The sequence below is a fragment of the Ixodes scapularis genome, unplaced genomic scaffold (assembly GCF_016920785.2).
Source record: "Ixodes scapularis isolate PalLabHiFi unplaced genomic scaffold, ASM1692078v2 PGA_scaffold6__148_contigs__length_123643588, whole genome shotgun sequence".
NCBI lineage: Eukaryota > Metazoa > Arthropoda > Arachnida > Ixodida > Ixodidae > Ixodes > Ixodes scapularis.
Window position 1 is genome coordinate 85,071,621 of NW_024609881.1, and position 27,449 is coordinate 85,099,069.

General features: G+C 47.3%; 1 protein-coding gene across 1 annotated transcript; it reads left to right on the forward strand.

The window, feature by feature from the left end:
- Nucleotides 1-1,421: 1,421 nt before the first annotated feature.
- LOC8024546 (COP9 signalosome complex subunit 1) lies at nucleotides 1,422-27,449 on the forward strand. Its single transcript, XM_029993851.4, has 14 exons — nucleotides 1,422-1,564; nucleotides 2,692-2,781; nucleotides 3,549-3,730; nucleotides 6,194-6,358; nucleotides 9,157-9,292; nucleotides 11,172-11,249; nucleotides 12,688-12,828; nucleotides 14,274-14,368; nucleotides 19,235-19,340; nucleotides 21,089-21,169; nucleotides 21,968-22,105; nucleotides 22,808-22,894; nucleotides 22,988-23,035; nucleotides 26,495-27,449. Exons 1-14 carry the CDS (start codon nucleotides 1,526-1,528, stop codon nucleotides 26,567-26,569), a joined length of 1,461 nt encoding a protein of 486 aa, XP_029849711.1. The 5' UTR covers nucleotides 1,422-1,525; the 3' UTR covers nucleotides 26,570-27,449.

Below are 27,449 nucleotides of genomic sequence, written 5' to 3' on the forward strand. Positions count from 1 at the left end.
CATGTTTTCTGGCCCCGAGAGCGTCATTTTTGGTCCCTAAACTAACCTAAATGGCCAGACCTCGAAGCTTTAGCACAAGCCCATGCTTGTTGTATTTTCGTACTTGAGCTTTCTGTTAGCGTTTCGAGGTATGTGGACGAGCCAGTGCTGGGAATCTCGACGTTGCGAAGCTCGGGGATCTTTCTTGTGTACAAATCAACAAGCTGCAGCAACCAATAAGTATGCATACATCGAGCTCGCGCCTTTAGATTAGTATTGTTGGTCAGGAAGTTTGTTTCATGCGTCCATAGACAAAATATAACTTTTTGCAATTACTGTTTTTCCTAATACGCCTGAGTACGCGAGGTAAAACTCAGAGGCGCCATTGAAAAGCTCCATTTGAACACACTTCTTGCCTCTTATCTGTACTGACCCGCAGCACTGCACGAAGTGAAGTCACCACCCGCTTGCAATCCACTAATATTCAACATCGCGTATGCGCATAAAGTTATCCTGCAATCCTATAGGCACATTCGCACATACAAACCGTTTTAAGAAAGCAAAAGTCGAGCACTTGTGTGAAGGATGTCGCACCGTTCGTCGGAAGTGCGCCGACGGGTATGAACCTTTATGCGGTGCGCCAAACGAACAAAATTATTCAAAGCATACTTGACGGTTGCTAATGGCCATAATATTTGTTATCTGTTTTCTTTCTTTTTGACTGAGTATGCCGAGATAATTTCAGACACACCGTTCAGACACTGATCTTGGGCGTCAGTAAAAGCTCGTCCAAAAAGGCTTAGTGAGGAGTAGGGGACGCTTGTTAGGGCCCCCGTCGTAGCTAGCCGATCTCAGCGTTTGCGAAAACTTAATCCTCTATCAGCATAACATTTGAGTGGGAGATATACATGATGACACGAGGAAGACATCATAGTACCTTGTGTGCAGTAGTGAGGTCAAATTTATTGTGTTTCCTTAAATGCTCGTGCGTCAACGCTGGGCTCAACTTTGATACTCCTGCGAGGACGCTTGGCAAACAAAATACGTGTAAGGCTCAATGTGACCAAATATCAGTTGCAGTTACTGGTACTAGGCGGGATTATTGAAATTGAGCTCGAAAAAGCTTTCGAGGGGTGAGGTGACTAAGCCACGTCTTACTACGTTTGCATACGCTCGCACAATATCCGGTGTTTCGGAAACCAAGGAAAGTGCCCCGGTCTTCGCTCGAGAATTCAGATAATCGAAAAAGCAAGCAGCGCGTTTGGTCGCGGCGTGATAGCATGAGATGAAGCTGCTCAATCGAAACCAAAACTGAGTGGCCAACTAGTTCCCAGAGTGCACTGCGTGGTATTTCGCCGCGATGGGGCGCCTCGGTTTTGGAAAAAGTGTCCCAATAAAGAAAAGCTTGTGAAGTAAAAGTGCCGCCCCCACGCGGTAAAATTTAAAACTAGCCGCTTCGTTTCGCTGGCGCGGCAGCCATTTAGAGCTGGTCGTCTCCTATGTGTTGGTGGGCTGTTGCAATTTCATTCACGCGTTTTTTGATGTGATGCCACAGCCCATCCCTCATCAAATGATACTGTTTCAGGTAATTAATTTGGTTAATCGTATCCTCCGTCATTGCCGATACATTTCCTAGAAGAGCCAAGTGCGCCTGGCGTTTGCTTACAGTCGTGGATCTATCCTGCTCAAGATTCGAATCGCAATGACAACGATAGGCTTGCATCTCTCGAAATTTTCTGTGAAACAATGCATTACTAGCCGCTATGCTTGGCTAGTAAATTTTGCGATTCGTCTGTCATGCTGTTAATTCCCTTTAGCCTTAGTCCGTGAACAGGGAATACCTCGCAAATGGGACATTAGTTAAGTATTCGGCGTCGTTCCCATCCCTCACAACGGAACGTCATCTTTTAACTGATCCTTTGAGTGTTGGTTTACATTGTTATTGGCAGAAGAAGTGATAGTGCAACGCATTATTGAGCATACTCTAAGAGGTAGACTGGCAACGTCTTACTTGAACGGCTGTTAACGTTCCTTCAATCCCTCGCTATCGATGTGCAAACTTCAACTATTTAATTAGATTAATATAGCTGGTAAACAATGTAGGTACTTGCACTATAAGAGATCAAAGAGTTGGAGCACATAGGAGATGATTGCATCCAGTGATAATGACCAAGAGCCAGTCTCCTTTTCTACTTGTTTTGTCAAGATGTGAGAAGTGGCCTATCACCTTTCTGGGCCTGTTATAAGTGTGAGGTCTTTGCCTCTTGAGCTAATGGATGTCTGTAGAATTGCAACTTCGACGTGCCACAATGCATTCCTTGCCCTTGTAGACGTGTATACATGGCTTGTACATTTGATGTCATCGCGCATCAAGTGTTGACAACCATTGTGCTTTCTTGCCATTTGCCTTCAAGGGCCGCTCATTCCAGTGCTGCACCACCATTTGCTTCCATCCAACGGCAGCAGAAGCCTCTTGCATTGGCACATTTTTTTGCTACCTCTAATACAAACACATACACATCGAGCAGCATTAGTCATTCCTATTTGGTCTTGCTGAAGGAAGCAAAATTCGGTAGTGTGAATTGTGCCACACCCGGCAACAGGATCACCATTATGGCGGCCAATGTGACTGCCATGCAAGCCATGCATAGTGCGTGACACTGTGACTTGGCAATTTCTGTTCTAATATGGTGAGTTTTGGTTTTCTGACAGAGTTCGGTTGAGCCGATGCAGGTGGATGCTCAGCCCGAAGACAATGAAGCGACAGAAGAAGAGACTTACGTTGTCGAAAACCCGTCCCTGGTAAGTTCCCCTGTTGCAGCTCATTGGTGGCCGGTGGTGTGAACTCTTGATGAGTCTAACATTCAACGCTCTCGGTTGCCGGTACATGACATTCTCTTTAGGAGTGGACCTGGAGACTCGACTCTTATGTTGCAAAGTTGCGAACGAGGCAACTTGATGTTTGTGGTTTCGACACCTTCCAAATTCTATACGGTTCTTGATTTCCTGGAGCAGTGGAGCCAAACGACAGCACTAGCAAGTGATATTTTTCTAGGGTCTCGAGAGACTCGGAAGATTGCAGTTTCTGGAGTAACTCTGTGACTTGTGGTGCATAGATGGAAGGGCCATCAGAAAGGTTCACTGGATGTCTGAAGAGGGGGAACTGGTGGCTGAGTGTGTCAATGCATTGCAGCTCAAAGGACGTGTAGCGAAAGCTCGCGCTGCAGGATCCAGGGATCCCGGGTTCAGTCCCCACCCCCGACCGTTTTGATCTGGATGAACCTCGCATCGGTATGCGTCCGTGTAATGACTACTACGGGGTGCACGTTAAAGGCTTTAGGCTAACGGTGGCAGCACATCGCTAGTCTGAGGTCTGAATATTTTCATCTACAGCAGAGATGCCAGATGCTGACTGGGGCCGATTAACTTGCCGCCGCCTGAACACGTGCACGACGCAGTTACTTTTGCGTTGGAAGAAATGTGTCGCAGAACCACCTGTTTTTGCTCAAACTGCGTAAAGATTGTTTTCTCTCTCGTCAAGTTACAAGTCGTCCGACTTGTGTTTGTAGGACCTGGAGGCCTACTCCAACAGCTATGGAGGGCTGGCACGACTGTACCGTCTCCTCTACATCGCGGACCACTGCACCTCTCTTCGCGTGGAGGCGCTGCGAATGGCCCTGACCCACGTGCAGACGACGTACAATATCACTAAGTACCAGGAGATCCACAAGAAGCTGATGGACGCGGCCGGGTAAGTCGCCGTCGTCGGCCGCCAATGCTGGCCTGACCAGTCAAAGACTCGTTTTACGGCGTTGGCTGGTATGGGCTCTTATCCCCACTGGAAACGACATCCTGCGTTGGTGTTGTGGTCTCCGTAGTGGGGCACAGGGTATTTGTTGTCTGTGTTGTCTAAACCTCGTAAAAAAATTGTCCGCCGCCTGCGGAATTTGAACCTGGGTCCGCATTGTGCAAAGTGGAGGTGTTACCACGGAGCCACGCCACGGCGTTAGCAACCCGCTCTATACTTAGGATTTTTTTAGTACCCAGTGCCCACTGCACGCGCTCTGGAAAAAAAAACAAAAAGGAATGGCCGACAGCAAAACAAAGCGTTCGAAACAAAATAGGCGGATGTCTGTTTTGTTCCGAATGCTTTTGTTCACAAGCGCCACGGTGCGTGAATGCGACGCTGATGCCCAATGACTTCGTCGCGACAAAGTCCTTTAGTGACTGCACTGTCGATGAACACAAGACTGCTAATTTCTTTAACACGTAACATGTTTCATCGTCCGATTTTTACGGCCGGCTGTAACGAAAAGCGTTTTGCCCATAAGGTCCTTCAGCAGGACTTGAACTCTCCACCTTGAGATGGTGAGCCGGGTGCTTTGCCGGCTGAGCCATCCTGGATCGGCGGCTGCTAGCGTGCAAAAGGGAACCGTTGGCGGGGCGTGCGAACTTTCCCGTCGTGCTGCGCTATCTCATGGCGTGTGTCAGAAACAGGAGAGAATCTCCGGTGAGCGGTGCCATTCGGACGCCCTTCTCTTCTTCCCTGGAAGGCCTATCGCACATGTTGTGCTTACCGGTCTTTGACAGCATGATCCAGTTTGTATAGTTTTTTTTTTTCAGGAAACATATAATTAAACTTTATCTGATGTCGGCAGTTTTCACGAAAATTGAACGACACATTGATTTGGCCTTTAGGTGGTGTTTCTTGTTCTCATCATTGTTTCATACCTGATGTGCTAAATCAGTTGTTCTTTACTGCGTGGCGTTGTTGTAATGCTAAAGGAATGCACGAGTGACACTGGTCATTGGTAGCCAAGGGGTTAAGCTTGACATGCAGTTGCGGACAAAATAAGCTGGAACTCGAACTTCGGAAGCCAGCTCCCATATTTTATTTTTCTCTTAAGGCCCGTTCACACTCTTGTAAACGAGTAAGACCGAGAGAGACGAGACTTGTTAAAACCTCTTAAAATTTCTTAGGACGAGAGTACACACTGGCACGCTGGCGCCATCTATGCGGTGACCCTGGAACTGCATTTCAGAAGAGCGAAGGTTTCGCGGTATTTCTGAGGTCAAATGTGCGTAATACTTATATGAAAGGCTTGTTTATAATGTTGAGAAAAGTTGTTCAAGCCAAGGAAGAAAAAATAATGCTCGAGAAAAATAAAAAATATGCCGGACCGCCAAGTTTACACCGCTACCCAATAGATGGCGCCAGTGTATCCTCTCGTTGTAAGAGGTTTCAAGGAACCCAGTTTTAAGAGGTTGCAAGAGTGAATGGGCCTTTAATCGTGGTGTGTAATCTCTATTTTCTCTGGAAGGAAAAACACGTGATAGAAACAAAGATGTAGTAAGGCCTTCCCGACTACTGTGCAGTTGCAGTGTGCTTTTGATTGGACTTGGGGAGGCGTCTTTGTTTGCGGACAACTTATTTTTTAAATAGTCCGTTGGCTCGAAACATCTTCCCTCTAGCAGACGAAAATATAGTGGTGGCGCCAGCAGCAAAAAATCGGACGTGGCTTTGGATGCCCTCGTTGAACAGCGCTTATGGAAATTTCTTCATCCTAGTACATGTTGCGATGTTCAACCTACGACCAGGCGACGGGTGTAAAGGCAGGGCAGAGTGGGCGAGTCTGGTTTTTGGGGGAAATTGTGGAACTTTTATCATTTTATTTTGTGTTTTAAAATCAGCAGCCTTTACTGATTTGTTATCTGTTTGGTTCCACAAACAAGTTTTTTTTAACACGGAAGGTGTTGAAGGGCAGGGATTCCCGAGGAAAGTGCAACAAAGTGTCACAGAAACTGTTATGAAATGTGTGACACCCTCTTCAGAGGACGGTCTGTGCACAAGGAACGGATAATTGAAAAGGTGGAACACTATTCTGTTTCAAACAGGCTGGACCGCTGAATGCGGGCGTCCGGCGTTCGAGCAGCGAGCAAAGACAAGAGGCAGCCAGCTTTGCGTCCGCCCACTATTCATTCTAACCGTGGTAACCAGGGCTTGGGGCTACGACGTCCACGCGTGCTCATCTCCACTCAGTTTCTATTTGTATAACCAAAAGAAAACTATCCAACCCAATCCATAGGATGAAAAAAGATTTTTTTTTATTAATACTAGGCTGTACTTGCTACAATGCTTCAGTGCTGCAGTTTATTTTTTATATATATTTTTTTTATTTAAAAATATTAAGGCGGTTGTTGCCACTGTCTGCAGGGCGTCGAACCTGCCGGACGTGACGGGGGCGGGGGGTGGGGCGGCCCTGCCCCCACTGGACAGCCAGTGGATTGAGACCAAGAGCAAGAAGGCGGCCCTGAAGCTGGAGAAGCTGGACACGGACCTGAAGAACTACAAGAGCAACTCCATCAAGGAGAGCATCAGGTGGGGACGCTCGCCGGGCCGCCAAGCCAGAGCCCTCGTTTGGAGGGTTCGGCCATTTGTTTTCAGAAGCCTTGGCTGAAACGACGAAGCTCTGTTGGTCGATCCATTGAACTGTTGGTTCTCGGATGGTGTCTCAGGGAGCCCGGTGGTTCCCCAGAACACTTTCGCGGGTTCCTGGGAGCACCTTCGTGGGTTCCTCGAGCTCCCAAATCTCCTTGACCGACCCTGCCGCCAAGTGAAGCGTATTTCCAGTTTAAGCGCCGTTTTAGCAGATCTGGGTCAGCCATTGGTGGTGCATAACCACGGCCAGACACTCTTTACTATTACAGTGCCTGGAATGTGTGCCGGACTGGTGTGTTTACCACGTCCCAAAAAGTGGTCCCTCGATTTCCACCTGACGGCGTCGTAGAAGTGTCATGCCGTCGTTGGCCGTGATCCTGACGGTGTTGCGACAGTGGTGGTGGATGTGACAGACGACTGCTCTGGTGTAGGTCACTTTCCAGTGTGACAACGAAAGCTTTGGCAGTCAGAAGTTGGGACACGATGACAACGGTGACACCCGCATTCTCTCACACTTATTATAATAAGTGCTAGCACTAACTGCCAGGATCGTGGCATCCGACAGCATGACACTCTGGCTTTTCTAGCATCGTTTGTCACTGCCCCGGGACCCATTTTTGATGCACGGGCGGGATGGGACGCTGAACACGTCAGTCAAAGACGCGTTCGAGGCACCACTATATGATGCAGTAGAACCTCTATATGGTAATCTTGTTGAGACCGGGGAGTAATATTACCATATCAGGAGTCTTACTGTATCAGGAGCACCTTAAGAAATCTGTTTTTGAAGCTATGAAAAGGGAGTGGAAATGAATAAACCGTTTATTAGTCCAAAAACAAACACCACAACTATAAAAATATCACTTACGTTACAGTAAACAACTCAGTTATACCAGCCTGTTCTTTTAGGTGCTCTGTACTTCACAAGGAAGTTGTCGAGGCTCGTCATGTGCGAATAGTGTTGCCCATTAACATCTGCTGCATTTAGAGCCCTCACAACTGTCCAAAGCAAACAGGAGTTAACATCTTGTAGGTTGGGTTTAGGTTCTTTCTCTGGACAACACTTGCTCAGTTCATTATTCCACGGATGCATTCTAAACGGCGTCTTCATCGCCTGAATTCTGATAAAAACTTGATAAAAACTAAGGCGGTTCCCCGCCTTCAGACGTTCAAACCATGCGTCTGTTGCCTCGAAGTCTTTTTCTCTCGCAACAGGTCCATTGATTAGCAATGCACGCTTGTCGAAACCATTCAAGCAGCGCTGTGTCAACATTCTTCTTTTATGGACCTTCGTAGCCTTTTGCAGTTTTCACTTTTCCATTGGCAGTTATATCCTCAATACGCTTCCTGTTTTCCACCAAGGCCAACACCGTTGCCACAAAAACGCAGAATTTATCCGCTGTTTGCTTTCGCATTCAGTCGTTACCTGCTTTTTGAAGGAGCGTAGTTCAAGTATGTTGCAGATCAGTCGTGATGCACAGTTCAGCCCCAATTACCCTGAAAATGGCGGCACCTTCTTAGTTTTGTTAGGCATATTGTTCTGATATGGCAGATGATTGCGGGCCTGCAAGAATGAAAACAGTCACGAACGACCGCAGCACCACTTAGAAAGCTGCCGTCATACAACGTAGCACTTTAGCCTGTAGCGCTTTTGTAATTAATGCACACTTTAGAGTTTCTAGGAACCAGTCTACACCGATCTCACCGAGAAATTATGCTGTTGTGGGGAAATAACATTTCATCAGCACTGCTGTGTTTTACTATAACTAGTATTCCGAGTGTTCACAGTGTGCTACATCAGAATTTCGGGCCACAGAGGAAATGGGAAATCAGTCAGGACCGACACTTCCTTTGACTATAACCGGAGCTTTACTGTATACTGAGTTACTATAACAAGATTCTGCTCTATGCAATATTGTTTACTGCATCTGTCCGCTTCTGCACTCTTTCATTGCATGAGTTACGAAAACGGGAGAGTCCGTTGCTGTCAATCGAGAGATATGGGCATTTCCCTAGATTCAAAAGTTTGAGAGGCTCTGCATTGGACAGTGGGGTTGGCTGATCAATTGTCGCATAGGACCCGAGCCTCATGCGTTTGCATACCGTAGGTTCCCTTGGGTAAAGTGCAACCTACAACAGCCAGATCTCGGCGCAGATAAGTTTTGTCATTGGCTGATCCCAAAAGAATGAAGGGCCTCTTTGTAGCACCCTGCCAGAAAGCGAATGCAGAGGAAAAGTTGCGCCATCGGCAGGACTCAACGACACTCGTTTCCATGCCTCAGCAAACCTCACTCATAAGGGCCCTCACTCACTCTCTCACCCTCATCTTCACAGGCGAGGTGAGGGTGAGTGGGTTTCTGAACCCCGAAAATTCATGAGTGTGGGAGTGAGGGAGGGCCACGAGGGCTGTGAGGACCATGAGGGGTATGAGGGCGGTGAGGGCCGTGAGGGCCATAAGTGTGTGAGGGGTATGAGTGCGTAAGGGAGGTGAGGGATGTGTGAGGGCTGCGAGGTTGAGTGAGGGTGAGTGAAGGGCTGAAGGTGAGTGTGACTGAGGATGAGGGTGATGAGGGGCTGAAGGTGAGAAGCTGTGAAGGTGAGGATGAGTGAGGAGCTTATGTGAGCGACTGTGAGGACAAGGGTGAGTGGGGGCGACCTAAAATGCTGACCTCTGCTCGTTGCTAGGTCTCCAAACATACCGAGAGGCTCAAGACACGCGTGTTGCCGCCCTCGCGCAGGCGGGGCCACGACGACCTGGGGGACCACTACCTGGACTGCGGGGACCTGAACAACGCCCTCAAGTGCTTCTCCCGGGCCAGGGACTACTGCACCAGCAGCCGTCATGTTGTCAACATGTGCCTCAACGTCATCAAGGTGAGATGGGGCGACCTTGAACGCGTCTCCGACTGGTGTGCGTGCCCCATCCTAAGAAGCAGCCCCTCGATTTCCATCCAATGACGTCGCGCAAGTGTTGTGCCGTCGCCTGCTGCGATCTCGGCGGTGTTGCGGTAGCGGAGGAGGATGTGGCAGACGTCGGTTCCGCTGCAGGACAAAAGTTTATGGAAGCTTCGGCAGTCGCGATCCGGGCCGTTGCGGCGACAGCAACACTCGCGTTTGCTCGTGCCTTTTGCCGGAGCTTTCGTGACCGACTGCCGGGATTGCGACATCCGACGACTCGAGTCGCCGACTCCCGTGGTGCGACTTTGCCGCCTTTCTTTGGAAGCACTCTCGCGGCACAAACAGTGCGGAACGCCGAGTGGACTTGTCGAAGACGCGTTCCGAGCACCGTGACGTAGAATCACGCCGTCGTCCGGAGTCGCTTGCACCGAGAAAGTTAGCTCCAACTTTGTTAGATCAAGCAATTCTCGGAACTGCGCTCGGGAGGGGATCCCTTCGCGTGTCACCCGTGGGGGGCCGCATACTACTCCGCATTATGAGACGTTATCGTCGTAGACAGGCAAAATCCATCCAATGAGAAAGAGCACCGATGCCGGTTTGATGGGAGTGCAGTCGTCGTATCATCTGTAGACACATGTGGGCTGTCGGAGGACCTGCTGGACCGTTTTCCAGCAAGCCTCCGTGCTTGCATACATGGTCTCCCTTGCCTTCGCTTTCCTCTGTTGCGATTTTCGGAGGGAACCGTCCCGTACGACCAACATTCTCGGTACCTGCCTTTGCACAAAATATTTAGCGGGGCTGGGCGTCGATAAAAAACTTTAACCCGATTAATTTACTTCCTTTAGTCCATTAACGAATTGATTAATTGCTTTATTTCATTTCCACGCATAATAGTTAAAAAAGGTTGAAATAAAATTTTTTGCATTTGATGAATATGCGAAAAACGATACAATGTACAATTTCAAACTTTAAATCAACCTTGATGCGTAGTTGAGAAAGGACAAAAGATACCCATGCTCGCAAATTATTACTTTTTGCTGCAAAGGCGAAGAGACTCATAGATATTCTCTGGCAATGGGGAACTCCTTCGATTGCTCACAATAGAGTCTGCTGCGCTAAACGGACACTCGCACGCCGTTGAAGTGGTCGGGGCATGTATAAACGCTCCGCTCTTTTGGAATTACGAATTCTGCCCTTACAGTTTACTTTACATCTAAGTTTCACCTAAAGTTTGCTTTCATACAAGTGTACTCGTCTACGTCTGCATTGTGAAAGCTTTGAATTTTTACTTTTTTTCTCGTTTGTCAAAATTTAATGGATTAACCGGTTATTAAAATTAATTGCAGTAAAAGCATTAATTGATTAATTGGTAGGTTAATCAATCAAATGCACAGCTCTAGTATTTAGTCTTTTTTGCCTATTTTTCTCTGAGCATTGATGGTATGGGGCACCAAGAGCAATGAAAACCGATACAGCTGCACGGTGCTACCGTGTTCTGACAGGATGAGGTGTGTGGGGCTGCCTGTCATTTGACGTTTACAGGCCACCTCCCTGACAATGCACTTTACTCGAAAAAGGTTAATTCCAAACCAGTTTCTGCCGACGTAAGACGGCAGCTCTGTGGTGCAGCCTTTTTACATCGGCCGTGACACTGCTTGTGTCCTGTGTAGGGTTTGGTGTTTGGACAGACCTTTTAGCGAGATGGTGAACTAATTTTCCAAAGCTTTTGGGGCAATAGTTTTAAGCCTGTTTTGGACAAGGTCGCCATCTTGTCTGCTTCGTCCCATTGCTCCTTGTAGCGTGAAGAGCGTTGGCATTTGTTTGTTGACGGATGCGGGTGTTGACGTCTGCGCAGGTGAGCGTCTACTTGCAGAACTGGTCGCACGTCCTCACCTACGTGAACAAGGCGGAGGCCACCCCGGAGTTTGTGGATGTACGTTGGGCCTCCTGCTTTGCTGCTCTCCTTTTTGTTTTTGGACCCCGTTTGTTTTAGCATTGTTTTAAACACTTGCATGATTAAAAGCACTTACGGCTTTGCTGAGGCGGACATAGGTTTTAACAGCTGACAAAACATCTGAGACATAGTTTGTATGTGGCATTGTTGCATCATGCTGGTGGTCTTTCCTACTTGTTCTTGTTGAGAAAAGCGAATTCAATAGTATACTTTTGAAGGTACATGTTCGGCAGCAGGGCAACTGCAATGGCGGCTGATGTGACGTCTGGGCAAGCCATGTACAGGATTACACAAACTTGGCGTCTTTTTCTCTGTTCATATTTTTTCTTATATATAAACAATGCCTTATTGGCATCATTATTGTATTTTTTTAGGTCCGTGTGGTGAAGTATTGACAATTTTTGGTATTATTATAACAACAAAAATGGAGCTGTCTGATTGATGCTATTCTTATAGTTCTCCAGAGGAAGCATGGTGTGCATTGATCACTTGCTTTATTAATGAGTGGGCCAATTTTTGATGTCACGTAAAGGCTTTTTTCAGCATAAAATAATGTTAGAACAGGCATAAAAAGCGTCGCCACAAATGCCATATATTTTTTTAAATAAAAATTTTATACATATATAAAATATATTAAAAAATATAAAAATTAAAATTTGTATATATTTTTCGGGAGTTGACTTTAGCAACTCTAAGAATTAAATTGAATCAATCTCCATAACTCGGTTTCTACTAGTTGTTTAACATCTATTTGAACACTTGAAATCTGCGGGAAATGCGACGTCTCGATGTACGATGTAGTAATTACTCTTTCATAAATAGGGAGCTCTGTAGCCAGGGTCCAACTGTAGGGGGGGGGGGGGGGGCTCCGCCTCTGGTGCCAGCTTTCCACCTTCGATATCACTAGGGCTACTCGTAAGCACCCACAGCCAAATCAAAGAATGAAAAGCGATAAGCTTGCACTGGAACAACACTACCTGGATAGCGAGGCTCTGTTGCTGGATTTTCTACGTCCCCTATCCGAAGCCAGTGCATGGCACAGATCGAACACGAGCGATGCGCCAGCGATTGGCTCAGGCTTGCGGTTAATTGCAGGAGACTTGTGTTCCAGTTGAATGAGGAGGCAGCTCTTTCATCCAAAAACAGTGCCCCACGCCAGCCTCTGGTAGATGGTGCAGAAAGTCCAGCACTTATGACCTTGCTATTTAGAAAGCGTTGGTTTTAGACGGAGCTCCTGCTGCATTCTTAACCTATTACCAACTACAAAGATGCTCATTTCCCTCGAAAGGTGCTAATGAAATGCGAAGGTTGTGAGAGTAGTCTGACTCGTCTGCTTTTCTGTCTTTGACTCGTCTTTTGACTCGCCTGCTTGTCTTTGTCTTGACTTGTCTTTGTCTTTGACTCGTCTGCTGGACAGGGCCACGCCAAGGACACCCACCAGAGCATTGTGACCAAGCTCCGGTGTGCCGCCGGCCTCGCCGAGCTGGCGACCAAGAAGTACAAGTCTGCCGCCAAGAACTTCCTCCAAGCCAGCTTCGACAACTGCGACTTCCCCGACGTGAGTTCTTGTCGGTCCCGTCAAACAAAGCCAGTCTTGCATATATGTCTGTATGCGAGGTTTCCTGGGGCCCTAATCTACACGGCAGGACCGAGCGGGATCAAGGGAATGGGACATCACCGCCTGCTGCGATTGGCCAGCGCCACCGCACCGCTGACCAATTGCAGCAGACGGCAATGTCCTGGCCCCTTGTTCCCGCTCGGTCCCACCGTGTAGATTAGGGCCCCTGGTGTCTTGGGCATTTTTACGTTTCTACAATTTAGGGCACAAAGGTCGGACTGAACCGGCATTTATAGAGAGAATGAAACCCGCCTTTTCGGTCCGTACAAAGAAATAATCCGTCTCCAAAAGCTGAAACTCCATGAGAATGTGAACCCTAGCGGTGGTGACAAAATGCAAAAGTTTGAGCACATAACATTACCTGGATCAAAAGGCACGTAAGGAGAACGTCTCTCCGTGAGCCAACGTCAACCTAAGCCTAATATTTATCAAGCCGAAATTGGAGATTTTGGGTGCCTGCAGCATTTGCTATTGCAGTATAAAAAGACTTGTTGGCAAGAACGAAAACATTGTCTTTCTTACTGACAAGTTTTTTCATCGAAATAAATGCTATGGGCGCCCACAATCTCAAATTTTGGTTTGATGAATGTTGGGCTAAAGCGCATTTTACATGCAATGATTTTGCTCCTAGAGCGGCACTATTCACGGCACTGCAGTCCTCTGGCCAACCACAGGGACAGAGCGGCACGTGACAGGAGGAGAAATGCTGCAGGAAAGCGTGCCTGTAGGATGGCGTTTCCACATTTTGAGCAGACGACATGAGGAGAAAATGCGCAGCCAATCTGGTTTCTTGTGCTGGGTCCTTTTTGGTGGGCTTATTTCCAGCTTCAGTGGTGTGTCCAGCCTTGAAGGGGTTTAGCTTGTGTGTCTGGGTACAGCAAAGGGTCTTTGTGAGGTCGATTTTCTCTTTCGTCTTCCCTTCTGTGTTGCAACGTGTATGTATTCACATTCCTGGGGAAGAACTGAAACTCGTTTTAGACAATGAGCTCTCAAAAAACGCTAAGCAAAGGCACATTAAGATGGCTTTTTTGGGTGTTTAAAATGTCTCTTTAGTTTTAATAATACAAAACAAAAAATAGACACGACAAATAGAGTAGCGAGGTCGTTACTGCGAGCCGCAGAAACCCATTGGGTGCACACGCTTGCTGCAAGCAACATTGGACAGCGCAGTGGCAGAAAGCGCTCGTGTGAAATCAAACCTTGCAAACCGTGTTGCCGCGTCTCTAACGGCAGCAATTTTGGCCGTGGACTCGCAGCACGCGGAACGTGCTTTAGGTGAATACCGTAGTTTCGTTTTCTCGATTGATTCACGTCCTCAAACTTGCCCAAGCACATCAGACAGTTGCGACCTGCTTTATTTTCTTGTCTCGTGCGGAATGTCACAGATGCTGTCGCCGAACAACGTGGCCATGTACGGCGGAATGTGCGCCCTGGCCTCCTTCGACCGCAACGAGCTCCTGCGCAACGTCATCTCCAGCAGGTGAGGAGGTGGCTTTCGCCCGAAATCCCGAGGGACAAATTTCGGAAAAGCGGTGTCTGGGGTGCCATGAGCGTTGCCACACAGCGGTGCATCGCACTGAAAACTGTGGTTGCCGACTTAATGGGGACGACGGGGAGGTGTTTAACTCGTCCTGCCTACGGCGTCTTCGGGAACACTCCACCATCTTTCGAGCCCCGAGCGTGCGCGTGCCGTCAAGGCGCACACACGCTGTTCTCGTCCTGTTGGCGATCGTAGCCGTGTCATAGTCGCACGGAGTACTCTGCTCCGAACGCAGGCCTTTTACTGGCGGTTCCATGTTCTTTCGAATGGCCAACCCTTGGTAGAATTTTCTGCCTGTCGTGAGCTTATTTAGTTCCGTTTTCCTCCCTCCTTTTAACGAACAAATGTCTTTTTTTTTTGCTTTTTGCACGGAGGCAACTTTGAAAAGAGATACCGTATTTACTCGCATAACGAACACACTTTTTTCCCCGAAAAATTACACGGGGTAACATTTTTGCATTTACACACTTCGTGCAAATGTCATATTAGGTGCCAATATGATGCGGCAAGGTACTGTGGCATGTCTCCAGTGGTGGAGGCGCACCCACAGCTGGTCGGGGCCGCGCCACAATAACCATGCTTTATAAATTGCAAGCCCTTTTATGGCGCTTTTTGGGGTGCCTTTTGCTGAAAGAAAAGTGCCCTACAAAGCTCAGTCAGCACGAAAAGCAACTCGACCGTTCTTAGGCGATATATACTGCTAGTATCCGGCGGGCACGCTCGGGTATATCCGCGACTACGCGTTTAAGAACTCCGCGTATAAGAACTCTTATGAAGTCCAACCCCCGAAGCCCGCTCCCATGGATCAAGTTTCGTTCACGGAGACGAGGAATCGTACGAAGTGCAACCGCCGACCCCCCGAAGCCCGCTCGCACGGGTTAAGTTTCATTCACGGAGAGGCTAGCAGACACTCTCAGCCTACAGTGCAGGGTGCACCTCGCTGTGCCGCTCTGTTACGGTTTAAATAAACCCATTTACCCGGAATATTGTCACGAATGACGAGTGATGAGGCGACAATAACTGAAGAAACTAAACGTTTAATGGGGCGAACTTGTGCCCAAAAATAAAAAGGGAACAGAAGAAAGCAGAGCGTCGCGGGCGTCGAAGTCAGCGTGACAGCAGAGTCGAACGCTGGGGCGAAACTGACTCCGGCTTGCCACGCGGAGCCACTTTTGTATGTGCGTGGGCTTGTGGAGCATTCGACGTAGAAGGTTTGGTGCGTAGAACATTATAACCTCGAATCAGCAAGACGGTTCTCGAATTTTTAGAATACTAGTCTGCAGGAATAAACAAAAAGATGCGCCGCTTCCAGGAATCGAACCCTGGCTTTTCGCGTGGGAGCCAGGTACGATAACCGTTAGGCCACGCGCGCGCGCTGCCTACTTGGTTAGCTGCGCGCACGGCAATACTTCCTCCTTTAAAAAGTGCATTGCCCCAATGCAACGCAAAACAAAACAAAATAAAATAGAACGATAAACTAAAATGTCCTTTGGAGCACATAAGGTCCACAGTCCTATCGAGCGTAGTACAGCTTCAGGCGCACGACGTGGATGACCTCAGGTCGTGGTGGGTGGCGTGACGATGTTCGTGTTCCGTCGGGCATCGCCTCGTAGTTCAGCTCGCTGAGGCGACGAAGTACCTTGTATGGCCCAAAGTACTGTTTCAGCAGTTTCTCACTGAGGCCGCGGCGACAGATGGGCGTCTGCACCCACACCCTGTCTCCGGGCTGGAAGTGAACGTCCCTGCGACGAAGGTTGTAGTGGCCCGCGTCGACGCGTTGCTGGTCTTGAATCATGAGTCGGGCAAGCTGGCGGAGTTCTTCGGCGCGTTGAGCAACTGCCTGGGCGTCGTCGCTTTCATTGTCAGATGGCTCATGGGGCAGCATTGCGTCCAGCATGGTAGTTAACTTCCGACAATGTGCCAGCTGGATAGGTGAGAATCCAGTGGTCTCTTGAACCGTTGTATTGTAGGCGAACGTGACGTAGGGCAACACCTCGTCCCACGTCTTGTGCTCTACGTCGACATACTTAGAGATCATGTCGGCGATCGTCTTGTTGAGTCGCTCAGTCAGCCCCGCTGGTCTGCGGGTGGTACGCAGTGGTACGACGATGGCTGGTGTGACTGAGCCGGAGGATTTCTTAGGTCATCTGTGCCACGAACGATGATTCGCGATCTGTAATCAGAACTTCGGGAGCGCCGTGCCGGAGGACGATGGGCTCGATGAAAAACTTGGCGACTTCCACAGCAGTCCCTGAAGGAAGGGCTTTCGTTTCGAGGTACCGTGTGAGATAATCGCTGGCGACGATTATCCAGCGGTTTCTCGACGTTGACGGCGGAAAAGTGCCAAGTAGGTCCATTCCGATCTGCTGGAACGGTGCGGTCGGGGGAGCAATCGGCTGCAGGAAATTAGGTTTAACCACTTTCACGATTTCACTGTCCGAAAGCGGACCACAGACGACGACTTGTTTGTTGACATCAATGCATCCGATAGACGAAGAATGTTCGGGGCTCGGCGATTCCTTGACCCAAGCTTTGTCAAGTGTGCATGACACTCGGTTTCACAGCTGATCACTTCCGTAACTTAACTACCGCAACCACACACTTGCGGCCATTACGAGAGCGGCTTGGCTTGGCTCGACTTGGCCTGACCAATTGGCGGCAAAAGAAAACTGGCTTGGTGGCTTGCTAAATTGGACGCAATTCGAGACTCGCGGATCCGAAGATTGGAGGTGCATTGATCACGTAAGTGAAAAAGAAGTCAAGATATTGAGTGTGAAGTCGTTATATTTGGGGGGGGGGGGGGGGGTGTTCATTACAGGGGGTAAAATTTTTGCATTTACACACTTCGTGCAAATGTCATATTAGGTGATAGGGATGAAGATTTTGATAGGGATGAAGATTTTGGCCTTTTGTAAAAGGAGCATGCAGAACGCACATTATTTAAAGGAGCATACAGTAGACTCTCGTTAAATCGAATTCCAGGAAGCCACAAATTTTGTTTCAATTATCATAAATTCATTTAAATAGGATGCAAGGCAAATATATGATCTGCCACACGAATGACTACGCATGCAAAGCAGATATTTGATGATTTCCTCTAAATAGGCCTACTGATCATCAGCAGGTAAGCCACATATAAAACATTTGTGAAATGTATGACATAAGTATAGGTATCCCCCAAAAATGTTGTTTATTGTGGACTCTTTAGGCAGCACATGACAACTCAAAACAAAATTAAGTTTGGTCATCAGGCCGAGAAGTTGTCTAATGTGGAGTATTAACTCTTTCCTGACCGTGCCCATAGACCATCACCGGTGATCAATGGTTTCAAAGCGCTGTCAAGAAATTAAATTTAGTGCATAGAATTATATTCTACAATCTTGTGGATAGCCAAAGAACTGTAGTTTCAATTTCAACGTGGGTTTGAGCTTTATCACAGGCTGGTGGGCTGTCTAAAATAGTCTTGGGAATGGTGGTTGCACATGTCTAACACGGCTAACTGCTACGAGTCTTCGTAATAAAGATGGCATTATTCAATAAATTCAACTCTATTGTGGCATATTTAGTAGAGCTCAAGAGCTCTGGAAACACTTTAAATGATGTTATGGGCGTCGCTTAATTAACAGATGGCTGTCGGTAAGCATCACTATAATTTCCAATGCTGTCCTGAGTCTGCATGCACGTTTTATGTTCCCAACAAGGCGGACCAAAATGCTAAATATTTAGGAACTGCAATCAAGACCCATCACATAATGAAGGTAGAACACAAAGAAAGCAATCTACTGGGCTTGTGAGGTGTACTATCTGTGTTTCCCATATATAAGCATTCCTTCATTGAAAAGCGCACGTGTTATGGAGGCTAACTCTCCGACGAGCCAAAAGTGCACTTAACGGGGGCTCAACAAGGGCACACATGAGCTATGAAAACGGGCACCACATGAAAATTTCCATAGCAACTTGCACGGACGCTGTGACGTGGCGGCACGGCATAGGTGCACATTGCAGCATTTGTGCAAGTTGTTATGAAAACTGCTGTGCGGTGCACATTTCCATCATTCATGTGTCCCCTAACTCTTCCCTGATCACAGGAAAAGTAACAATTTTCAAAGGATTCGTGCAAACAATTTTATTTTCCTAACTAATTTGCGTATCGAGCAATATGGCACATCAAATTCTGGCCAATTAGTTGTTTGTTCAAAACAACCTGAGGTTAGTATAACGTGAGAAGATTTTAAAACATTATTGTCTGAAAATACAATGTGTGCACGGAAGGCGTATAAATGCCGACAATTGTGCAGCTACTCTAATTAAACATCAAATAGAAGAAAAATTCAGAACATACAAAATGTGCTCCACACTCACAGCTATAACTTCTGAAAGTTAGTGGGTGGGGGGGTTCCCCTTTCCTTCTTGTGGGTCAGCCTTTATTGGTGAGGCTGGTCAAAGGTTTGCATTCCCTGAAATTCCAAAGAACCACTTGCATAGATACGTCTGCATGAGTTTGTCTTCCTTTCTAGGGGCAAACCAATCTCATGTTTTGCCTGCCTTCCAAGAGCACGCATCTTCCTAACGTATCACAAAAAAAAAATATTTAAGAATAAAAAAAAGTTTTAATTGTAGAAGTTAGAGAGGCGAGATGTTCCGACCTCAATGCAGCCTTTACACAAATTTTGTTCTCGTTGCGTGCCACGTGTCTACTACGTACGGGCTGTTGTGTACCGGTGTGTGTAAGGTTCCCTTTAATGCAAAGAGTCATACTGTCAAAAGAACCAACGAAAATGCCCAAAATACTGCACTGTGCCGCAGCTCGTTCAAGCTGTTCCTGGAGCTGGAGCCCCAGCTGAGGGACATCATCTTCAAGTTCTATGAGTCCAAGTACGCCACCTGCCTCACCCTGCTTAACGAGATCAAGGTGGGTCCGAGCGGCCTTACTTGCACTTCTGCCAGCGTCTGCAAGCCGCGTGCTTGTGAGGGCGTGCCTTCCCACGGCGCGATCGTGCCCTGCAGAGAAGCGCGGCAACACAGTGCAGAAAGCACAGCTGTTACCCACTTTTTTTTAAACTAAATGTCTGCTCTACAGAAAAGCAATGCTACCCAGTTCAGTATAATTCAGCTATCGGTCGATTCTGTCCCGTGCATTTGTGTATTGATGAGGAGTGGGACAAGAAATGTGGCTTGGACCACTTTCAAATGCTGTGGAACATTTTTTAGAGCGCAGCTCTTCGGTGCCCGTTTCCGGCTTGAGCGGCGTCGGCGTCGGTGTAACTGCGCAGTGCATTATGGGAAATGTCCCATAATGCACCGCGCGAGCCCCCCCCCCCCTCCGGGGTCACGTGACCTTGGGCGGGGGGGGGGGCACGTGACTCCCCCTTCCCGAAGTCAAGTGACTCCCCGGTCACGTGACTCCCCTGAGGTCACGTGACCCCCCCCCCCCCCCCCCGATGACGTCATCGTCACTGATGACGTCACCGGCATCATCATCATCATCATCACTGATGACTTCACGAGTGACATCACTGATGACGTCACCGGCATCGTCATCGTAATCATCACTGATGACGTCATCAGTGACGTCACTGATGACGTCACTGGCATCTGCATCGTCATCGTCATCATCACTGACGTCACTAACGACGTCATCGGTATCCGCATTGTCATCGTCACTGATGACGTCATTAGTGACGTCGCTGATGACATCGGCTTTGTCATCGTCACGTGACCCCCCCCCTGGTCAGTTGACCCCCCCCCCCTCCCGGTCAGTTGACCCCCCCCCCCCCCCCCCCAGTACCCTTCCCTCCTCCTCCTCAAGAGCTGCGCTCTAATTCGGCATTATAGGGAGTTGGAAATGGCTTTTGTTTTTTTTCCTTCACTACAGTCATGTTTTACGAAAAAGTGATGCTATATATATGGAGTAAGGGAGCCCAGCTGCATTCTGCCCCCTGCGGCACCACTGCACATTGCAGGGAAGCTAAACAGTGCAACGCGGGAAAGCGGTGTGTTGACTAGCTTCCGTGCGCTGCAGTCAAGGGCTGGTATGCTCTGCAGGATGACTTGGCTCTGACCTGTTTTCCTGCTGTACAGATGTGTACGACTGAGGAAGCCTTGGGCTGTTCTTCATAAACGAAGGCCTGCCTTCTGTTCACAGTTCGACGGTGTTGCCGCTTGTCCGACGGTCTGGGTTCTCCCTAGAAATTCTTGAGATCTGGACATCTGACAATATTCAAGGTGTTGTGGGGGGGGGGGGGGGGGTAATTGCTGAAACTTTTAGCGTTCTCGGCACTTTCTCTGCCACACAGCAGTGATTCCGTTTGCAGGGATTATGCAGTTTTGTTGCATAGTGCCACACAAATCGGCCGAACACAACAATCTGGGGCGCCTTACGTTTTCAAACTCTGCATTGTCTGGTTCAGCGGAAGCAAAATATCGAGGTGAGCTGGACATGGGGGAGGGACGGGCAATCGGCCAGACAGGTGGGCGGCAAACCCCCTGTCGCCCACTGTGGGGAGAATCCTGCCAATGACTTAGCTGCTGTTACTAGCTGCTGCACACAATAGCCAAAGCTACTGATAAGACTGCACAGCTGATGTGCAAATCATCAATTTGAACAGTTCCTTGACACTTGTCATTCTGCGACTGATATAAATCTTGTACCATGGACAGGACAACCTGCTGCTAGACCTCTACCTGGCACCCCACGTGAGCACGCTCTACACCCAGATCAGGAACAGGGCTCTGATCCAGGTAACTCTTTCGGAAGTTTTGAATATCAAAAACTGTTTCGTTGGTTTTCGGCAAGTAAGTTTGTGATTACTTTATATTTTATAAACCAGGCGAGAAGTTTTAAGCTCCGTTTGATAAAAGAATTCCTCTATCAAAACGCATCCGTTTTACTAGAGGTTTAGAGATGCCACGAAAAATGTTTTCATTTCGACAAACTACTGCTCTTTGCAATTAAAAAGCATGGTATGTCTTTCAACTTTTGTATACTTCCAGTAGTTTTTCCTCGGGCATAAGAGTGATGCAGACATCTCGGACAGTTCTTGTCTCGTGGACCTAGTTTTTTTCCATGATTCCTTTAAGAGATCATGGAAAGGGAGATCCCTTCATTTCTGGGTTGTACAAGTATCACAAACAGATTATGGCCTGATCACAAGGGCACTACCAACATTATTGAGCTCTTTTGATATTTTGCTTTCATTTTGATATAGGATCTTGCAACATTTGCGAGATCAGGGCATATTTATATCAAAGTACCAATTTGATACAGTTATCAATTATCCGCTAGATTTTGTATGTGTGTGTGTTTAGCTCAGCCTTTGATTTATGTGATACCTCGTGCATTTCCTTTCTTTTTTTATCGTCTGCTGTGTGCCTGTAAGGAGGCTGAAGACCCATCAAGCTGCTTGTACAGCTTTGTTCTTCGGCTCCCACTGTATCTATATGGTAGAATAAAGCTATTATCATATTATAAGCTCTAGAGACTTTCAGGTGGCCGTAACAGCTACCTAAGGGAGGGCCGTGACGTTGCTTCCCCCGCAGTATTTCAGCCCGTACCTGTCGGCGGACATGACCAAGATGGCGTCCGCCTTCAACACCACGGTGGCGGCCCTGGAGGACGAGCTCATGCAGCTCATCCTGGACGGGCAGATCCAGGCCAGGATAGACTCCCACAACAAGGTGTGTCTTGCGGACATTTTTTTAACGAAGATTGTTTGAAGGCAGGGATTCCTGAGGGAACTGTGATGCCACGAAGAACTGTCACGTCCCTGCCAAATTTAGCTAATGGTGGTGACGCGACGTTGTCGCCGAGACAAACTTTTTCAGATTTTCAACTGCCGTAATATTCCGAGGAATGGCCCGCCTAAATGTGAAAGCAAATCGGGTGAAAAGGAAGAGTGAGCTAACTTGCAGCGTGCGATTGAGACCCATAATGAGAGAAAGAAATGCAACTTTTTTGTGGTGTGTGACCTGCCAAACTTGTTTTCACAGATAGCAAATTGAGTCAAATGTAGGGGTGGTTTATCTTTGTGCGGGCAAAGCATCTTTCAGGCTATTATGCCAAGCTTGTATTCACCTCAAAAAGCATAGTAGTAAAAAAAAGTCTGGCTTCTCGCGGAGCTTTACTCATTCACTCCTTTATGCGGCAAATTAAGACATACAGGGGCAAATTTTAGATTAGCTTGCCATTGTTTTATCAGAATGTGCAAGTTTCAAGTTTCAAGTTCCGTAGTTTCTCCATCCGACAATCGGATCTTTTAAGAACTGCTTCGTGTGATGCACAGATAATGCGGAAAACATTTTTTTTCTCGGCATGATGACGTGCGAAACTGTCTGCTTTCTTACCTGCTGGCTTTCGCCTGTCGTCCCTCGTTGTCGCAGATCCTCTACGCCAAGGACATTGACCAGAGAAGCACAACTTTCGAGCGAGCGCTCTCCATGGGGAAGGACTACAAGCGGCGGACAGCTGTGAGTTGTTGTCGTTCGAGAATGTAGCTCGAGCTTCGTTCATATTTGACACGAGGTTTGTTAAAATTAAATGCGTCCCCTTGTTCTTTACAGGCGCTGGTGCTGAGGTCCGCTATGCTCAAGAACCAGATCCATGTGAAGGTGAGCATCCAGGTAGGGCCGGGCCGTCTGCCTTGAATGATGATAAAGCTCTCTATGATAAAGGTTGTTTTGTAGCGTAAGCTACACTGGCCGAGGTTGAGCAATTTCGCTTGGCTCCTGAAAAGTCGTGCCGCATATGCGCGAGGAGCAGTGACGTCACACATGTCAGTCCCCGATGCACGTGCCGCGCGCATGCACCCGCTCGAGATCATGGCTCGCGCTGTCCGGTTGTTCTGGGCGGCAGCTTGGTTGCTCGATACATAACACGGCGCACAGCTGGCCAAACCAACATCGAGCATTTGGCATGTCCCAGCAGAGGACTGAGGATTAATTTGGACCACCTGGGAATCTTTTGACGTGCAACCGAAAGCTCGGTTACACGGCGCCTCCTCCGCAATAAGAAGAGCGGAGAAGCTTAACTTATCGGATCCCGAAGTAGTCACATAATGCGTATACTGTGTGTGTGTCATTGAAGCAGCAGTAAGCATGATAATCAAGCTAATCCTAGACAACCAGGAAAGCTAAAAATAACCAGCTGAACCTAAGCTTATGCTATGTATATCCTGGCATAGCCACTGCAATTTTTTTTTCCAGTTAAATGTTTTTATTGTGAATACTGATAGTTTCAGTGCTTTAGTATCTCAAATGTCTTAACCAGTGTCTCTACCGAATTTCAACTTGGCTTCACTTCGTTTATTCTTTAATACACACAGCACTTAAAGTCTCCGGTAAGTTGTGGGGGTCCTCTACAAACTATGGTAATAGGGGCACTGACACATCAAAATCATATTTTTTTTTATTATCCGAAACGACTGAAAACGATGCTGGGACATTACCCTCAAAATTCAAAAATTGGGAATTCAGTATTTGTAAAGTAAAAAAACAATTTCCAAATACCGAATTCGAAGTTCCCGCGCTATCCGCGCCGGTGCGTTGACGTCAAATATTGCGGAGTCCTGAGTCCACTTTCTTTCACGACCCCCTGCTGTTGCCATGGCGACCCAAAGCGAGGAGGAAAGGAGCGAGCGCCGGTAGCGCCGGCGGACCGGTTTTGAGCGGTGTCGCCTTTTTTCCGTTGGAGGATACAAATCCAGGAGACTGCACCACAACGGACTCCGATTTTCGGTATTTCAAAAAGAAGGGCCGTAGTGCGTTTGCAGTTGCATTAAAAAACATGTTTTAGGATTGCCGTTATTAAATGTTATAGAGATGTCACCTACAAAGCTTCTAAATTTCATGATTTTGACGTCACGAATCAAAAAAAGCGAGGAGGCGAGAGGCGGGAGAATCAAACGCCACAAATAAAAAGACGCGCGCGCGTGCAAAAAAATTTTTTTTTGCGATGCGTTTTTTTTTTTGTGTTTATGACTGCAACTTGCATCGTTTTAGACAATAAAAAAAATACGACCTTTGGGGTGTCAGTGCCCCTTAAAGAAAGGGATGGGAGGGGGAAGGGGGGGTCATATTAAATGCACACAAAACTGACTTGATTAAAATGTTTGTGCAACCTGGCATGTTTCTCAGGGAACACAATCGAGCAACAACGTGGCTTGAGATTATTTTTCTTGTCAAGAATTAGTAGTGTCCCTGAAACATCCACCATTTGGTTCCACAGGAAGTCCACATGGCTACTCACACAACATGGTTTTTCTTTCCCTTTAGAGATGGCCACCCATGAAAACTTCAATGGGAAAAATTCTAACATTTCTGATTATAAGAGGAAGTGCTTATTTATGTGTTTTCCCCAATGCCAGAGCTATGGCGGGGGGGAGGGTCTTGGGCACGGTGTAAGATAATACTCTTCAGGTGAGGACAGCGCGCTCCTCGCGCAGTGCAGATAAAGTTCGCTTAACACTCTCTTTCTTTCTCTCTCTCACTATGGTTTCAAGCGACTCGTCGACCCGTAGGCACGACAAAGACTGCTTGTGCCGCCTCGTGCTCCACACGCGCAGAGCTCCAGCGAGGTTATCTCTCGTGCAGAAATACCACGGTGTACCGGGGTGTCATGGCAACGAGACAATTTTTTTCGCTCTCACACAGTTTCGCCATTTGGCCGCCGGCGACACTGTCAGCCGCGGGCACGGTGGCCGCGGAATAATGCAGCCGTTCGGATGCCCGTCGAACGAACACTATCCGATTCCTCGCGCCGCGCGTTCAGCCCCGCCGTGTCTTCACCTAAAGAGTGTATCTTACACCGTGGTCTCGGGCCATTGTTTACGATCTGCGGGGGGGGTCCTAGGCCCCTCCCTGAGACTCCCCTGGCTGTAAGCATTGCATAAAGAATAACTTCACTCTACAGGATCTCCCCCTAAAAAGAATTTACTGGTTGTTATTTTTTTACCACAGAAATAAACTCCACATCGCCGAGCTGTCATTCTCTGCCCAAATGTAATGTTAGTGGTGCGAACTAGATGCCGAAGTTTCAAAACTAACCATTTATCGCAAATAAAAGTAAAAGTTTTTAAAACTTTCAACGTGAAAATGGTGCTTGTTTTTGCCCAGTTTCGGTATTCAGCTCCACATATTTAAGAGCTCCGTCGGTCGCCATTTTTCCATTGAAAATTTCAGGAAATCACTTCGTAACTTTCTAATAAGGTAACGGCTAGTTTTGAAACTTTGGCACCTGGTTCGGATTGCTGTTGCTACATTTGGGCGGAGAATGAGTGTTCGGTGATGCATAGTTTATTTTTGTAATGAAGAAAACCTTGTACATTTTACATTTGATTAGACTTTCTTTAATGAATGTGGGTCATGGATATGCCAGGAAAATGGTCAGTGTGGCCTCACTGGAGCGACTGAGACAAGTGCTGGCACTCTAACCTGCGGGGAGGTGTTTACTTCAGTTGATAAAATAAAAACCTTGCTACGTTGACAACACTCGTTCTGTAATTTGAACACGGCAACACATTATGATTGTTATATGTTAATAGTCTGGTGTGATGTTCACCGATTCGTGTGTTTTGAACCTACCCTCTGCAAGGTTTAGGGTTACGGGCTCTACTAGAGGACTAAAGAGGCTCTTGTTTTTGAAGAATACGCCCGTATCACGAGCATTATGTTCACTACCTATTAATCGTTCCCCAGTTACAGTTGAACTTTGATTTAACAAAACCCGATTTTACGAATTTTCCAATTTAACAAACAAATACGGATTCCCCGCGCAGCCTATGCGCAAGCTATCCCTTCCTCGATTTTACGAAGTTCCCGGTTTAACAAAATAATTAGCGGGTCCTGGTGACTTCGTTAGATAGAGGTTCAACTGTAGTAGTTTTCATTACTCGTACAGATTTATGGGATGCGACCCAAAAATTTGAGGAAACCATCGTTCCACATAAGCGGGTGTTGCAACTAGCCACAATTTTATATTTGCTCTATAGAATGTGTGCCCACCCTCATAGATTGTTGAAGATCGTTGTGGTCGGAAGCATAATTTCGTTGCTTCTCCCGTTTGGTTTCCAGAGCCTACCGAGGGACGGTTCCCAGGGAGCAGACATCAGCATGACCTCCTGCAACTGCACCACACCCCGTAACTAGAGCGCGGTCAACAGAGTGCAAGCTCCAAGGACTGCAGTCCGCTCGTTAGAAAGTTGAGCCTGCTCTGGCTGCACGTCGCGACTCTAAACCAACCCTTGCGTTGGAGGGCGGGGTCGACGGTGTTTGGTTTCTTTCGGAGGCTCCCATTTTTAGTCTCGTCTAGAAACAAAGGCTCGCACGTTTTTTGTGTGTTTTTTTTTGTGCCGACGAGCTTGTTTGTGAGGTTGCTCTTTATATTTTAGCGTGTTTGTATTGGAGTTTTCTGGAACGTGTTTTGGTGTTTGTCCAAAAATCCGAGGATTTGTGGGTGTGCGATGGCTGGATTCGTACGAATTAAAATCAAGCTCATTAATTGGTTGAGCAGTCATTCTGGATGGCATTAACTTTTTTGGTAATTTATTTATTTCTTCGATTTATTTTAATGTGCTTGGGACGTGACCCCTATCATTGGAGTTTTTTGTAGTAACAAATTTTTGGTTCTAAACTATCCTCAGGTATCCAAGGCCATGCAGTTTATTTTTTTTTTCCTGAATTCATCTAGGCGAAACAAGAACATATGTTTACTTAGATCGAAGTGCATGTGGCACAGTTTTTTTTATTTTAAGAACCGGGGTTTTATGTTAAATGCTTTTCAAACAGAACTGGATTTGTTTCTTTGTATTTGCACTTCTGTGACTCAGTGAGTAGTCCAAGCTGAAACAAGAACAGGAAAAAAAATACAATAGAATTGCCATGACAACAGTTTGATCCGTCTCAAAAAGAACTATGTTTGCCGCTTGTTGAAGTTCATATACCTGCACTTTTAACATTCTTGCTGATTTTCTGGAATAAAAGCCCGAAGCTTGTCTTTTCCGAGGCACGCCGGTTTGGGTTTATCGAG